The sequence below is a fragment of the Leguminivora glycinivorella genome, chromosome 3, assembly GCF_023078275.1.
Source record: "Leguminivora glycinivorella isolate SPB_JAAS2020 chromosome 3, LegGlyc_1.1, whole genome shotgun sequence".
Classification (NCBI taxonomy): domain Eukaryota; kingdom Metazoa; phylum Arthropoda; class Insecta; order Lepidoptera; family Tortricidae; genus Leguminivora; species Leguminivora glycinivorella.
The window spans coordinates 4,449,414-4,464,403 of NC_062973.1; the positions used below are offsets into that span (position 1 = coordinate 4,449,414).

General features: G+C 36.1%; 1 protein-coding gene across 1 annotated transcript; it reads right to left on the bottom strand.

Annotated features, from left to right (window-relative positions):
* Window positions 1-1,107: 1,107 nt before the first annotated feature.
* On the bottom strand, window positions 1,108-3,782 carry LOC125224598. Its single transcript, XM_048128015.1, has 5 exons — window positions 3,752-3,782; window positions 2,751-2,886; window positions 2,554-2,658; window positions 2,335-2,445; window positions 1,108-2,151 (listed from the first exon to the last, which is right to left on the bottom strand). The coding sequence occupies exons 1-5, from the start codon at window positions 3,780-3,782 to the stop codon at window positions 1,767-1,769; spliced, it is 768 nt and encodes a 255-aa protein (XP_047983972.1). The 3' UTR covers window positions 1,108-1,766.
* Between the last annotated feature and the right edge of the window lie 11,208 nt (window positions 3,783-14,990).

Here is a 14,990-nt window from a genome sequence, read left to right on the forward strand (position 1 = left end):
GTCGCTAGTTTTTCTAAACTGGTTCCTAAAAACTTGAATGAATCGACAAAACGTACAGGCACAAACTCGTCTTTATTTATGTGGAAAAACTTAGTGAAAGAAATATAATTTTCTTTGTTTTTTGCTATGACCTTTAACCTACCAGTCATTTCTCCTAATTCACGAATAAACAAATGACAATCATAGCCCGATAAATTATGAAAAAATACCGGTATAAACTTTGGTAAACGAAATTGAATATTGCAAAACGAATGAGCAGCGCCTCTAAAGCTACCTGTGAGGTGACAATGATCTCTAACTGCATCGTCTAACAGCAATTTATTACAAAGAAAACAATACTTCGCATTTTTAAACTGGTTTTCTTCGTCCTTTGTAAGCTTTAATGGAGCAGGGCTATTATATATTTCCTTTATCTTAGTTACATCACTTTTCAGATAGGTGAGAAATTTACTAACGCAATCTAGCCCCTATAACTAACATATTTGTTGAGTGAGCTATCATAAGAACACACAATATAATACGCAAAGGCAGCCGGAACGTGTTTATGTAACGTGGTAGTACACTTTGAATTAAGCTCATCATCTGTTTTAGGTTGTAATATACATTCAAAATCGGCATATATTACAAACGGATTTAATTGCATTCGTTCAAAATGTTTGAACTGGATGTGAGTGCCGGGATCGGGTAATACTGTTGCAACACCACCACAAACATGCTTATTAAATTTATCCTCGTTGTTAAAAAATAATAAACACTCATCACAAAAATAAATTTTTCCATTATGTTTCGTTAACTGTGTCTTTAAAAGTCTACCTAAATTTTTTATCAAGCAATAATGTGATTGGTTACCCTTTTCCAGCATTAACAAATTAACATGATGTTTGCGTTTTGTCTTAGTTTTGTATAATGGTCCAACAACTTCATTTTTTCTTAATCCATAAACATTAATGCTTATATTTGGGTTATTATTTTCAAATATTTTGATATCAGAGAGGCCAACAGGGAAGGTCATGTTTTTTATATTGAGAAAGTTATCGAAATGAGGATAAGACGCTATACGATCCTGATTGTTTTGTACGGGAAATAATGCGGCAATTATGCTCCATAAAAAACAGAAATTGTCATTGTTTTTAATATTTACACAAGCTCTTCGATGTTTTATTAACTTTGGTAATTCTATAAATCTAGACGCTCTAAGAGGATTATATTTGTTTATGTTTATCTCGAGATATAAGTTTCGTAGAAAGCTCCAGCCACTGTCCCGTTCTTGAAATTCATCAATTTTCGTGCTCAATGTCTTCAAAATGGTTGAAAATATTTCTTTAAATTCGTAACTTTGATGTAAAATGATATTTTGCGTAGCGAATGATTTAATTTCACATGCTTCATTTTTCGGCAAACCAAATTCAGCAAACAGTTCAAAGTTAACCTTTATAGATCCAAAAGCAAGCCTTCTCGCTTCGAGAATATGTTTAATATGTCTACGAAGAGCGCACAGAAACTTTACCGGTGAGTCATGGAGGCTACTCTCTGGTCCACGCACTCTGTATGATGCTATTCTACTACGGAAAGCGCTGCTTATTTTTTCAATATCAGGAGTTAATTGAACAGAGTTATTATTTTTATGCAAGTTAGTGCGCAAGTGAGCAGAAAAGGCTTTACTTGGAATACTTATGTCACACACTGAACAAAATATGGAGCTATTATGAGGCATTTTGCCTATTGACATAGGAATAGACTAAATTAGACGTAAAAAAGATTAAAGATTATTGGCTTTTTTTATCTGGGAAAAAGGTTCCTTCATCTGTAAAGTCGTCCTTACAACGCTTTAGAATCTTATTTATTCTATCTACTATATCCGAAACGGAATCCACACGATATTTAAAATTAACCAGCGCTTTCTCCCAACGGGCTTCAGATGGAACGTTTTGAATATCTACTACGTTATACAGTTTAAGATCAATAAAAAGATCACCGGTTAACGAAGCTGTGCGACGCACGTAGCCGCCTGGGACGCGACGTATCAGCACGGACGACAGAGAGTTGGCAGCGGATGCTCGACGCTGGGCTTCAACATGTCCTTCGTCACCCCAGTTTGAAAACCAGCCTGGCTTACAATCAGGTGTCTCTTTCTTCGACTTGGTTGTCGTACTGGAATATTAAAAACTTATTTATATTATCGAATACAACAAAATATAATTAGTTAATTAGGTAAGTACTTAACATTTAAGAATTTAAATACTATGGTTTAAAATGTTTAGATTCAAAGGCTAATTACAATTAGTTAAGTAAATATATGTATTACATATAAAATAACTGAATTGAATTAATTACCTTTTAGTTTTGTCTTCTTCATCAAGGTCAGTGTCACTGTCCTGCAACGTATCAGTTATTAACACGGACGATGCGTGCTTTTTCACAGTTTTCTTTGGTTTGATCTTCTTGCTGTAATATTAAAAACTTTATATTACTTCCAGTTCTCATAAATAAAGAGAAATAAATAAAAAGTTCGCATTTGTAGACAAGTTTTCAAACACAGTTTTAATTAATTACCTTTTACTAGCACATTCTTCGACGACGTTTCTGTCCAGCGACCAGCCCGCGTCACGTTTCGGGATCTGAGAAGCGTTTTTCCTTTTGGTTGTTTTCTTCTGAGTCCTACAATACATAGTGATTATCCATTAGATCATTAATAATAACAAAAATTAATAATAAGTCAATAAAATCTTAAATTTAATTAAAATACATACTTTAATGATCCAGGTTCATCCTCAGAGTCGAGGTCTTTCTTAGACTGGATTACATGATACTCAAAGTCAGACCTGAAAATAAAAAATAAGATTCTGTTATGTTCAGTCGAACGAGATTTCACAGTTGTACTTGTACCTCTCTCCAGCGAGGGTTATAAATTTTAAGTTAAAGTTAATACCAATACGCACTTAACTCGCATAAAACTGCTACTTAGAAGGATACTTATCGGTAAATTTAATCGAGAACAAACATCACTCAACACCATATTCAGAATAGTTTATAGCTAAATAAAATATTACAAACTTACGAGCATTGTTTCAAGGTGAATTTCTCCGTGTACGTAAAACTCGCACTGTAACACTTGCACTTGTTAGAAAATAGTACAGGAAATGAATAAGCCAGGGGTTTTATTAATAAAACGAAACTGACGTAAAGTCATGAGTTAACAACCTAAAAGCAAATTATAACTAACATAAACTACAACATTTGCAAAAATACAGTAAGAAACCAATATAATACAAAGGTTGATCATCACTGTAATATAATATTCAACTCAGCTAATTATTGAAAAACAAAAGTGTAATATTTCTTTTGTCGGAAACAAGATCCGCATAAAGGTTCCGGCACTAATCAAACGAATGTCGCCGCGTTAAGACCGCGTTCAATGTGCAAGCTATAATAGCTAATAGCTATACTATATTTTGTTACTACGAAGTTATAAATAGAGCATTTAATAAATTAAAATTACAACAGTTCGAGATTTCAAGCCGGGTGCATTATCAGTTTCAAAATCAGAATGGTATGTATTTTACTTTTATTATATTCTGGTATCTTTGAGTACTTTTATTTGGTGTTGAAATATATTTAACTTGATATTTTTTTACAGGGCTCGCAACCTATTAACCACGCTGCTGAAATGACTGAAACCACACCATTTTATTCGCAAGTTTGTGAAAAACCGAATGATCCGCTCAATTATTCTCAAGACATGGATGCGTACCTGAAATACCAGGATTTGCTCCTGAATCCATCTTTAGAAATTCCATTATCAGGTACACCAGCAAAAAGTCAGAAGAAAATCGCTAAGAAAGGAAAGAGGAAAATAAAAGAAATGGGTTTAAATTCCCATGTCATCAGAAAGGTTACAAAAGGAAAGCGTCTGATTAAAATCAGTATATCCGATTTGGAGCAATCAAATATCGAATCTAATGGGGTTACAGTACAATATGTTGTTCAAGATGACTATGATGAGTTATTAAATGCAACTGAAGGTCTGGTAGAAAAAATTGTAAAAAAGTTGAGTGAAGTGAGTAATTATTAGAAAATTTTATGTTATAAAATGTACTTTACTTTTTAGTTAGTCGTCGTGCTTGTAATATTTCTCATTACTTAAATAAAATGGTTTCATGATAAATTAATTGTTTTATTTTTAACATACTAAAACATAGAGAATAAATACGATATTATTTTTAGAGTTTTACCACTCACAATATAGTTGAAATATGTATACTAAGATCTATTTTATATCAAAACCATTTATAATTCATGTAAATCGTGATCATTTTATAAGATAAACATAGCGAGTGAGCAACCAGGTAAACTGACTCAAATTACAACTAAATGAGTGATTGCAATTTCGCATACTGTTCAATGTATGTCATGATTTTAATATAATCAAAATTTGAACCTTATATCTTTATGAAAAGTTCTGCTTTGCAAAGTGCAGTATATGACATACGCTAGCCTTTAATTTATACTGAACTCTTTGTTATGGGTGTCAAAGAAGATCATATTTTATATACGTTATTTTAAACCATATATTACAAAATTCGTAGTAGATATGACGTGGGAGTACGTAATCCGAAACAGCCAATAGCATAACTGGGTCTACATCACACTTATAAAGTTTTTACAATGTTTCATATAAATAAAAATGGTGATGTGTAGTATGTCGGGTTGTGACGACCGACAACCTCAACACGTAAACCATTCCTTGGCTTGGCCAACCGAGGCATGTAGTGTTGAATTCGAGACTTGGGGATCTCTGTATTTACGCGGTCGATAGATATGGAATCCCATACCCGGAGGGGGTCAAACTCAATCGATGCATGTAAAACGCGACTACACCAGAGTTCACACTTTGGGGGTCCATTCGTGTTCTGCGACGCTGACGAGCTGATCAGACACGTTGTGTGTAAACGCCACTGTCAATCGAGCAAACGCTTGAGAGAGACCACATCTGAGATTGGCCACCTCGGAGAGTGTGTTGCGTTAAGCTTTTGCTATTTAATATCATACCTAACTTAACTTTACGGCTTACATTTTCGAAATGGACCATTTAACAACGAACACCATACTTCATCTGTTTCAATCAAATGAACGAATCCGAAATGTTAAGTTAAAAATCTGATTGCGCTTTTACAGTTCACAAGTTCTAATTCTAAATATGCAATCGTAAACCTTGTGTGCTTTTTAAACCATCAGAAAACCTATTGAGAGTTTCAAATCATGAGAAAGCCGATTAGGAGTTTTAAATTATCTGAAAACCTATTGAGAGTTTCAAATCATGAGAAAGCCGATTAGGAGTTTTAAATCATCAGAAAACCTATTGAGAGTTTCAAATCATGAGAAAGCCGATTAGGAGTTTTAAATCATCTGAAAACCTATTGGGAGTTTTAAATCACCAATAAACCTGAGTACGAGTCCTAAATATGAAGTGATATTGGGAGTTTTCAAATCTTTGATTTGAAACTCCCAATAATCACCTACTTACTACTACTACTAAAAATTATGATAATCGTGATATAATGCTGCAAGTCGAACGCTGTCGTTATGGAACATATTATGCATTTTAAACATGTGGTGGACTAGTACAAAAGAATCTGTGACCTTCTGCATTGTCGGTGCAGTCGCTATGAATTACTTAGTTGTCTCTAAAAACTTTATTTAATGAAATCTAATCATCAGTTTATAAATTATTATTGCATGTCGCAAATTTGAGTCCCAAATAGCCCTTTTTCACCATGTCTGTTCGTCCGTCCGTCCATCCGCGGATAATCTCAGTGACCGTTAGCACTAGAAAGCTGAAATTTGGTGCCAATATGTATATCCATCACGCCGACAAAGTGTAAAAATAAAAAGTGGAGAAAATATTTTATTAGGGTACCTACACGTAAAGTGGCGAGTGATCTTTTTTAGAAAAATAAATAGGGGTTTACGTAAATCATTTTTTGATTTTTAATATTTTCGGAAATAATCGCTCCAAAAGTTTAAAAAAATGCGATCAGATCAGATAAAATGTTATACTACATATTCAAGACTCGGATAGTTTCTAGGCATATATACAGTATTTTATATATTTCTGTTTAAGCATTCAGCATCACAAGCCTTATTAAACTTTTCCGTGGGACTTAATCAATAAGATCTGTGTAAGATTGTCCTATTTTATTCATGATGTCTATTTAACTAAGCATTATTAGCCATCCCATACGTGGACATCGCATATATGAACCTTAAAAAAACTCGCGACGTAATGTAACAATAGAAAGTGCGAACGTGCGTTCCGTGAGAACGCGCGCCCCCCCTAGATTAGGCCGCGAACTCGCGGCCGCCAGCATGTACTTGTAGCGCGGCGATAGAATCGCGGAGTGAGCCGCCCCTGGTTGAAGAAGAAGATAGTAGCTCGCAGACGTAGACGTGTCTGCATGATAAAAAATAAGTTCAGTACCGTTTTTATCAAAGTAACGCCGAGTGCTAAAAGCAACTATGTAATAAAAAAACAAAATGCCAGTATCGGTCAGGCCCTGTTTATGGTGGCTATATACTTAATCACTTCTTTGATTAAAACGGGACGGGGCATTTGTGGCCGTTATAAAACGTTTAAGGTTGCGGCTTAGATGGATTACCGGTTTGTGGTAAAATGTATTTTTAGGATTTATTGGGAATACCTTCTTTCCTCGTTGAGGTTTTTAACTAAATTAAATAATTCTCTGATAATATATTGACTCAATTTTGCACCATTGTAGAACCTTGTCTTGCCTTCTTTACAGTAGGTAACGCGAAGATAGCAAACACGTCAGGAGTTGCAGGTGTCTTTTTTTTGCAGAGCTGGATATGCTACGGTAACCATCAGGCTGTATGCTTGTTTGCTACCGATGAGGTATAAAATTACGGACTCCCCATATTTAGGGAAAGTTTAATCCCCTACAGTTTGCATTTAAGGGCCAGTTGCATCAACCACATTTGACAGACACATCATCGTCACGCAGCAGATGTCTATGGAACTTCCCATACAATAAAAATTTAACGAACGCTTTAACGGTGACAGACGGTTTGATGCAACCGGCCCTAAGTTTACGAAATATATTTTGACATTTACCGCTTGTTTTTCAGTGAAAGAACACATCGTATGTTTCGCCGTGACTGAATTTACTAAACTATGCAATATCTTACAACATATGCGACTTACGCTAAGCTAGACGGGTTCAGAAAATCCGAGAGAAACGCAAGGAAGCTCTTTCTGTAACAACGATTTGTTATGGATTTGATACAACTTTGTTTATAGTCACTAACAGGTCTAACGCTATTAAATACTTAACATAATTTTACCTTTTATACCAACGTTTCGGCCAGTTTGCACTAGCTGTGGTCGCTGAAGACCGAGACGTCAGAAAAAAGGTAAAATTATGTTTTTTAATCGCGTTCGACCTGTGTAATAAGACTTTAAATATAAATATGTACAAAACGCGAGAACTTAAAGTGTTTATATTGATACTTTGTCTCATGTCACCAAGCATCTTTAGTGCACAAAAAAGAGATCAATATGCCTTATGATATATTCTTTAATTATATTTCTCGAGGATAGAGTCATCAGGGTGGCTAGCCGAATGGCACAATCGCTCACGAAACGCTCACGAAACGAAGCGCTAGTAGATATCTATCTCTATCGCGCTTGCGTATTGGCGCGACAGAGCCAGCGGCGTATCGCTTTCGTTTGGCGTCGGAGAAATGCCATTCGGCTACGGGGCCTGACATATTTTTTGTCAGTCGCTTTTCGGTGAAGGAAAACATCGTGAGGAAACCGGACCAATCCCAATTAAAACGCAGTAAGTCTATATGTATTCCATACATACTTACTAAAATTTTATTTTCATTGACAGACAAAGATACAAGTTTTTTCAAAAGTAGTGACGAAATAGTAGTAAGCCTACTATAAAATTCCTGAAGAATGTGTTTTTTTTTCCTTTTTTAAGTGTTACTTATTTCTGTGTATTTATTAATCATGTACCTATTATGTAATTTTTATATAAAACTGACAAACAGAACAGGCCACAAGTTGTGTTATTGGCGTTGCACCCAACAACCTTCTCACTTTAATAAAACTTTAATTTCGCTTCGTTACATGGCCGTAAACGGGGGAATATTGCGATGTGTCCTGAAAGAAGTAAATCAAGTGTTATTTGAAGTTCGTAATAACGTACGTGTCAAGATAAACTTAGGTATAAGAATAAAGAAGAGTACTTACGTAGGAGACAAAGTTAGTCATATTCATAATAGGCGAGACGACTAAAAAAAAACAATTAGTCCGTCAGTTAGATTATCAAAGAATTTTAGACACATATTTTTTATTTTTTCTCGTAAACGAAAAATGACGACGGTACCTGCGTTGAAGTACGCCTAGGTACAATTTTTACTTAGAAGTGACGTCACAAGCCTCCACTCCGGAACTTTGATGCTCTATATATGGAGTATCACTAATAGGCTGCTATTTCACCCTGAGAAGTGCTCTGTGATGTCCTTTAGTCGAGCACGTAGCCCCTTATCTTTCACTTACCGGCTTGGAACGGAACTATTGAAACGTGTTGATACTGTAAAGGACCTGGGTGTCACTTTTGACCAAAACCTCAATTTTCATGCTCACATAAAAGCCTTAGCTACCGACTGCTATCGGAGATTGGGTTTTGTCATCCGTAACGCCAGGGAATTTGATAATCCCGTCGTGATTAAACTTATTTACACTGCTCTGGTTAGGAGCAAACTGGAGGCAGCGTCTGTAGTGTGGAACCCCCACGAGGTCACGTACATCTTGCTTCTGGAGAAAATCCAAAAGGCTTTTTTGAGATTTTTATATAAGAAAATTTATGGGCTTTATCCTTTCCTTTACCCGACAAAATTTCTGCTCGGCACTCTAGGTTTTAACTCCCTGGAAGTGAGGCGTAATTATGCTCTTGTGACCGGGGCATGCCGAATAATACGTGGAGATTCAGACTGTCCGCAGCTGGTCTCGCAACTGGTACGTCTTCTGGTACCCCCTCAGTCTAAAACGCTATTCAATTTTAGGCCGCGTACTCGTGACTTGCTAGCAGTTCCCAAATCGCGCACTGTAGCGTACAGGAACTCACCCTTAGTTCGCGTTTTGAAGTACCTTAATGCGCTTCTCAAATCAGCACCTGACTGTGACGTTTTTGCCAGTAGATGGAAGGTCTTATGTGATGAATGTCTGAGGTTTTGCGAAGCGATGGATGATCGGGTGTCTTCAGTTAGTTATTAAGTTTATTATGTTAACGTTATTACACTAAGTATTAACAATATAGTATGATGTTTTATGCATTGCACAGTGCCTTAGTGTCTCACTGTAATACTGTGTAATTTGTTTTGAAATAAAATAAATAAATAAAATAAATAAATAAATCTTTATATTTTTTCATTAATTAGAAAAAGCGAAAAATATGTGTTCAGTATTTTTGGACGATCTAACTGACGCACATAGGAGTATTTATGCCCAAAACCCGATCAAAATTATTTTATCGGTTTTAAGGGTTCCGTAGACAACTAGGAACCCTTATAGTTTCGCCATGTCTGTCTGTCCGTCCGTCCGTCCGTCTGTCCGTCCGTCCGTCCGTCCTTCCGCGGATAATCTCAGTGACCTTTAGCACTAGAAAGCTGAAATTTGGTACCAATATGTATATCAATCACACCAACAAAGTGGTAAAATAAAAAGTGGAAAAAATGTCTTGTTAGTGTACCCCCCCTACATGTAAAGTGGGGACTGATTTTTTTTAAATTCCAACCCCAACGTGTGATATATTATTGGATAGGTATTTAAAAATGAATAAGGGTTTACTAAAATCGTTTTATGATAATATTATTATTTTCGGAAATAATCGCTGCTAAAGGAAAAAAAAAGTGTGTTCCCCCCCTCTAACTTTTGAACCATATGTTTAAAAAATATGAAAAAAATCAAGGAAGTGTGTGGAAGGATCAGTTGGAAGTGGAAGATCTCAAATCGCGGAAATAATACAGGAAGGTCAGTTTAGAAGTACTAATTAAGTAACCGATACCAATGAGCGCGTATGAGGAACATTATCTATCATAGTGGAGGAAAAGAGGTACTAAATGTAAATCTGTGATCTCTGCATTCCCCTCTGTGAAACAGGCGTGGGTATTTGTATGTTTGGAAATAGTTCTGAAATTTCCGAGCTACATGTAAAAATTATGTTATGTACGGAACCCTTGGAAACGCGAGTCCAGCTCGCAATTGGCCAGTTTTTAAAAATTGGCTTATCATTTAAATTTTTCCATTATATCTTAAAATCGCTCTTAAAGTGCCTTAAGATACGATTCCAAATTCCTTTTGATGCTCTGAGCAATTTATTATTTGGGCCAGTTTTTCTTCCAACAAAGTGAGTTTTGGTCAATTCTTTCCACGAATTCTTTAATTTTAACAAATAATGTTTTCATTTTTGCAAACTCCTCAATCATTTCAAAAGAGATCTGTAAAAAAAAACAACGATAATATATAGTTTAAAAATTCCAAATTATCGACCATCCAACTTTAACACACTGTAAAACGAAATGGCGGAAATAAGCGGAAGGTTTTCCTTTCACATTTCATTCATATAGACCTAAACTTTTTTTCAGTGAAAAAAAAGTAAGCCGACAAGACCCGACACATAAACTAAAAGACTATTTTCAAAAATTTTCGTCAGCAAAATTACGAATTTCAAATGTAAGATTGGAACTGATTTTGTATATATTATTTATAATTAAAATTAATCAATTATTATGTAATAATAAAGAGCATACCTTCTTCTTTCAAAATCAAATTATTATATTCTAATTAACGAGCACAGAAAAACACCACGTCAAAAATAAGACGTTGCAAATTTTGGATCACCGAGTACAGTGATGCGCACTTGTAACAATGACTAAGTTTCGGCTGACCGTGCGGAAAGATAAGCGAGCGAGGGTTGTGTTGATGGTGTTTGTTAGGTGGATTGGTTACTTAGGTATATAAAAAAAAGGTTCGACGATGGTTCAGACAACTTTTATTGTTTCGACTTTTAAGCGATTTTTGATGCCGATACTCCTATGTGATGACGGACTAAACAGAATGCCATTTTTTTTTATGTCGTCGTCATCCCTAAAACGGATCGGTCGTGTATAATGAATTTATAACACATTCCGACGTATTGAACACATAACAACGTTAGTAACTAGTCAAAAGGTGACTAAGGAAAAATAACAATATGCATAACTACTCACATCAATTTTTTCCCGAGCATTTCGCCATTTTCTCAACTTAAAAGCTAAACAAGCCAGCGATTTACTTACTTCACTTTATTAAAAATCATGAACATATTATTATTTACATAACTATATAAAAAAACTATGATTTGTACATTATTAAATGTTAGGTTCCCTGTTACCATTTACGTGGAAATCGACAAGCCAAAACATGGTAACCACAAAAAGAGAAGTTGTGTAACCCCCTTAACGAGCGACACGTGACGCGCAAGTGACAAACGCGCGTAGATTTGATCCCCTTAATGACCCGGCGTTTAGGCGGGGGTTATAGGGTTCCGTGTGTAATGGAACCCTTGGTTGCTCCATTGTTTTTACCATGAACGATTTAATACTGGACTGACAAAGCCCATACAAAAAAGCGTACCCTGAAATGTAAGGACCTTTTTTGGCTTAAAACTAGATGGCGCTGTTTCGCAGCCTGGAAGTGGCCAAAATCATATTTTCCCGATATCACGTCAATACACATCTTGAAAAACATTGTAGGCATCATAAGTGTAGTTATGATAGTACTATCTTTTTCCCGCGGCTTCGCTCGCGTTAGAAAGAGACAAAAAGTAGCCTATGTCACTCTCCATCCCTTCAACTATCTCCACTTACAAAATCACGTTAATTCGTCGCTCCGTTTTGCCGTGAAAGACGGACAAACAAACAGACACACACACTTTCCCATTTATAATATTAGTATGGATTTAATAAGTGGTGCTAAAAAATCGAGGTACGATTATTATTATGAAGTATGTAAATCCTATATAAATAATCCTTGATTTTTACAGTACTCCAATTATCTTTATATTTTTAAACTACACCGGTGGAACATAAGCATACGGTCAGCCTGATGGTAACCATCAGTCTTCCATTTGCTGCAACTCCTGAGTTGTTAAATATCCCTCCGTGACGCGAAAGTGATAAACGCGCGTAGATTTTGATTCCTTTTATGACCCGGCATTTAGGCGGGGGTTATAGGGTTCCGTGACTAATGGTACTTAGAATTCGTTCTGAAGGTTCCAAACGTACTTAGGTTTTATATTAATATCACTCCTACTCATGCTTGGCAACGAACTATAAGTGCGTTTTCACATTATCCGATCCGATATCGGATGTCGGCCCAATATCCCATACATTACAGGCGCCATCTTGGATTTACTATTTGTTCGTTTCTATCCGATACCTCATAGTTTACTCGCTTTTGTGCGTTTTCACATTATCCGATCTGATATCGGATGTAGGACCGATATAACATACATTACAGGCGCCATCTTGGATTTTTTCCATTCTTTCCCTCACGAGACAGGCCTAGCCTAGTGTGGGGGTAAGTATAAAATGTAACTTTGTGTAGATACTTTTAATTTGAAAATAAACCATTTTTTTTTTATAAATCCTTCTGACATCCGATATCGGATCAGACAATGTGGATTACAGATACTTAGGGTCGACAACGCGCATTTAAGAACTTAAGTTGCATAGAAGCGTTCATAATCACCCGACAGGCCGTATGCTTACTATATACACTATAGACGTAGTATAAAAGTTTGACACAAAACCCTTTACGCACTAGCCCGATTCGCGCTTGACCGTTTTTTATGACGGCAACATATTTTGCAAACGTGCGCCACTCGTATTTAAATATGATTTTTCTGTGATTTTTGGACGTCTGTTGCAAAATGACGTTCGGATGTATTGACTTCTACATACCTATGTTGTCAGTTTATGTATAGGTACTATTAGATACCAATATTATAAATGGAAAGTGTGTGTGTCTGTTTCTTTGTCCGTCTTAGGGACCGGCCACACTTAAGAGACGCATGTCCTGAGGTGCGGAACGGACGTCCGCGCCCCCAGGCGGCGCGGCGCGCGCCACGCAGCCGCCACGCCACCTGGGGCGCGTCTTACGTCCTTCCTATACAAAATGTACTGAGGAGACGTTTTTTGAATTACATTCAGGCGGCGTGGCGGAGACGTCCGTTGCGCGCCCAGAGACACGCGACGCTTAAGTGGGAACGCTACCTTTCACGGCAAAACGGAGCGACGAATTGACGTGATTTTTTAAGTGGAGATAGTTGAAGGACTTGAAGGGGTGGAAAGTGTCATACTAGCGTATTTGTCTCTTTAGTTACCTATGTATGAAAGACGAAAAAAAAAAGATTTGCGAATTTAAGAAAAAGCGATATACCAGGTACCCAGGTTGCTTCTGTTAATGAACCTAATGACGCGTCGGATTTAACGGAAATATATAATACATGGGTCGTAAGGCGTCAACAGTGATGTTTCTAACACCCTTTCATATTGATGGTATCGACCTTTCCACCCTTTTATCAATTACATAAACTTAAGAAGAAGGAGTATTTAATACCTATATTTTCGATTGCACGTGTGTGCCAAAAATACAAGAGGAAAATCGGCCTTTTCTATCTAGGGACTGAAATCTTATTAGTAGTAACTCGATACGACAGACTGCGAGGTTGAGTCGTGAACGTTGCAAATGTAGGAAAAGACAAAAATATATACAGGATGGAAAATAATTATGAGCCAAATGCCTAAGTGCGCTCATGGTACCTACTGATTAATGAGTAAGTTGTGTGGCAAACAGGGAAAAATGTCTGGTCTTCACATTTGACCTGTTTGAACAATATAATGGCTGTATAATCGCAAACATAAAGAACCCAATATTATGAACTCGCAGACCACACCCCACACATAATAATATGATACACAACTTACTTACACTTAACCGTATTAAAGCATTTTCAGAATTCGGGACCCCCCAATTAGCGTAAGTTGTTAACAAAAGTTAACTCACTGTCAGTTTTGTGATGATAATTAAGCATGAAATTTCTATAAAAATATTGTTTTTGTGTTAATTACATAAACTTTAAGCGATAATCTAAATTAAGAATATGAAAAAAGTAATTTGTAGACAGATTTTGTGCTTAACCCCGCAACTGGCTTGTTCCAGATCTGTCCCAGGCAATTTAGACTGTAATTTACAGATTGAAGGTTATTAATTCAGTAGCAAATTTTTGACCACGGCGTTCAAGGGGTTAAACGTCGTCACAAAACTGACAGCAAGTTAATTTTTGTTAACAACTTACGCTAATTGGGAGGTCCTAAATCCTGAAAATACCAATTAACCTCATTATTTCATTTTCAGGGAAAAAAGTAGCAAAACACCATTTAAAAATTTAATATTTTACTTGCCTAATAATATCTTTGTGGACCAAGAATTTGGTTTATGTAATGCTGTATGTGCGCATAATGTAAATAAATAGATTATAATACAATAGTTATTAAAAATAAGCACTTTTACTTCACAATAATAACATTTAACCCTTCAAGTGTTCATATCACGTGTTGTAAGATAAGTCTCCTGTCACCCCGCGACATACTGTCACGGCTAAACACACTTCATGCCGAGGCGAGGTACAGTCAGTCACAAAATAACAACGAAATAATTGGTCTAGCGAAATAATATGCCGCATAAGCATAATCGGTAAATCAACTACTTATAAATACGAACTGAAATATCTGACGAAGCATTTGAACGTCAATTGAGGAACTTTTTATTGAATAATCCGTTATATTCAGTGAATGATTACATGAATTTATAATTAAAACTGTATTAACTGACAGTACTACCTATGTTATGTCAAATTTAT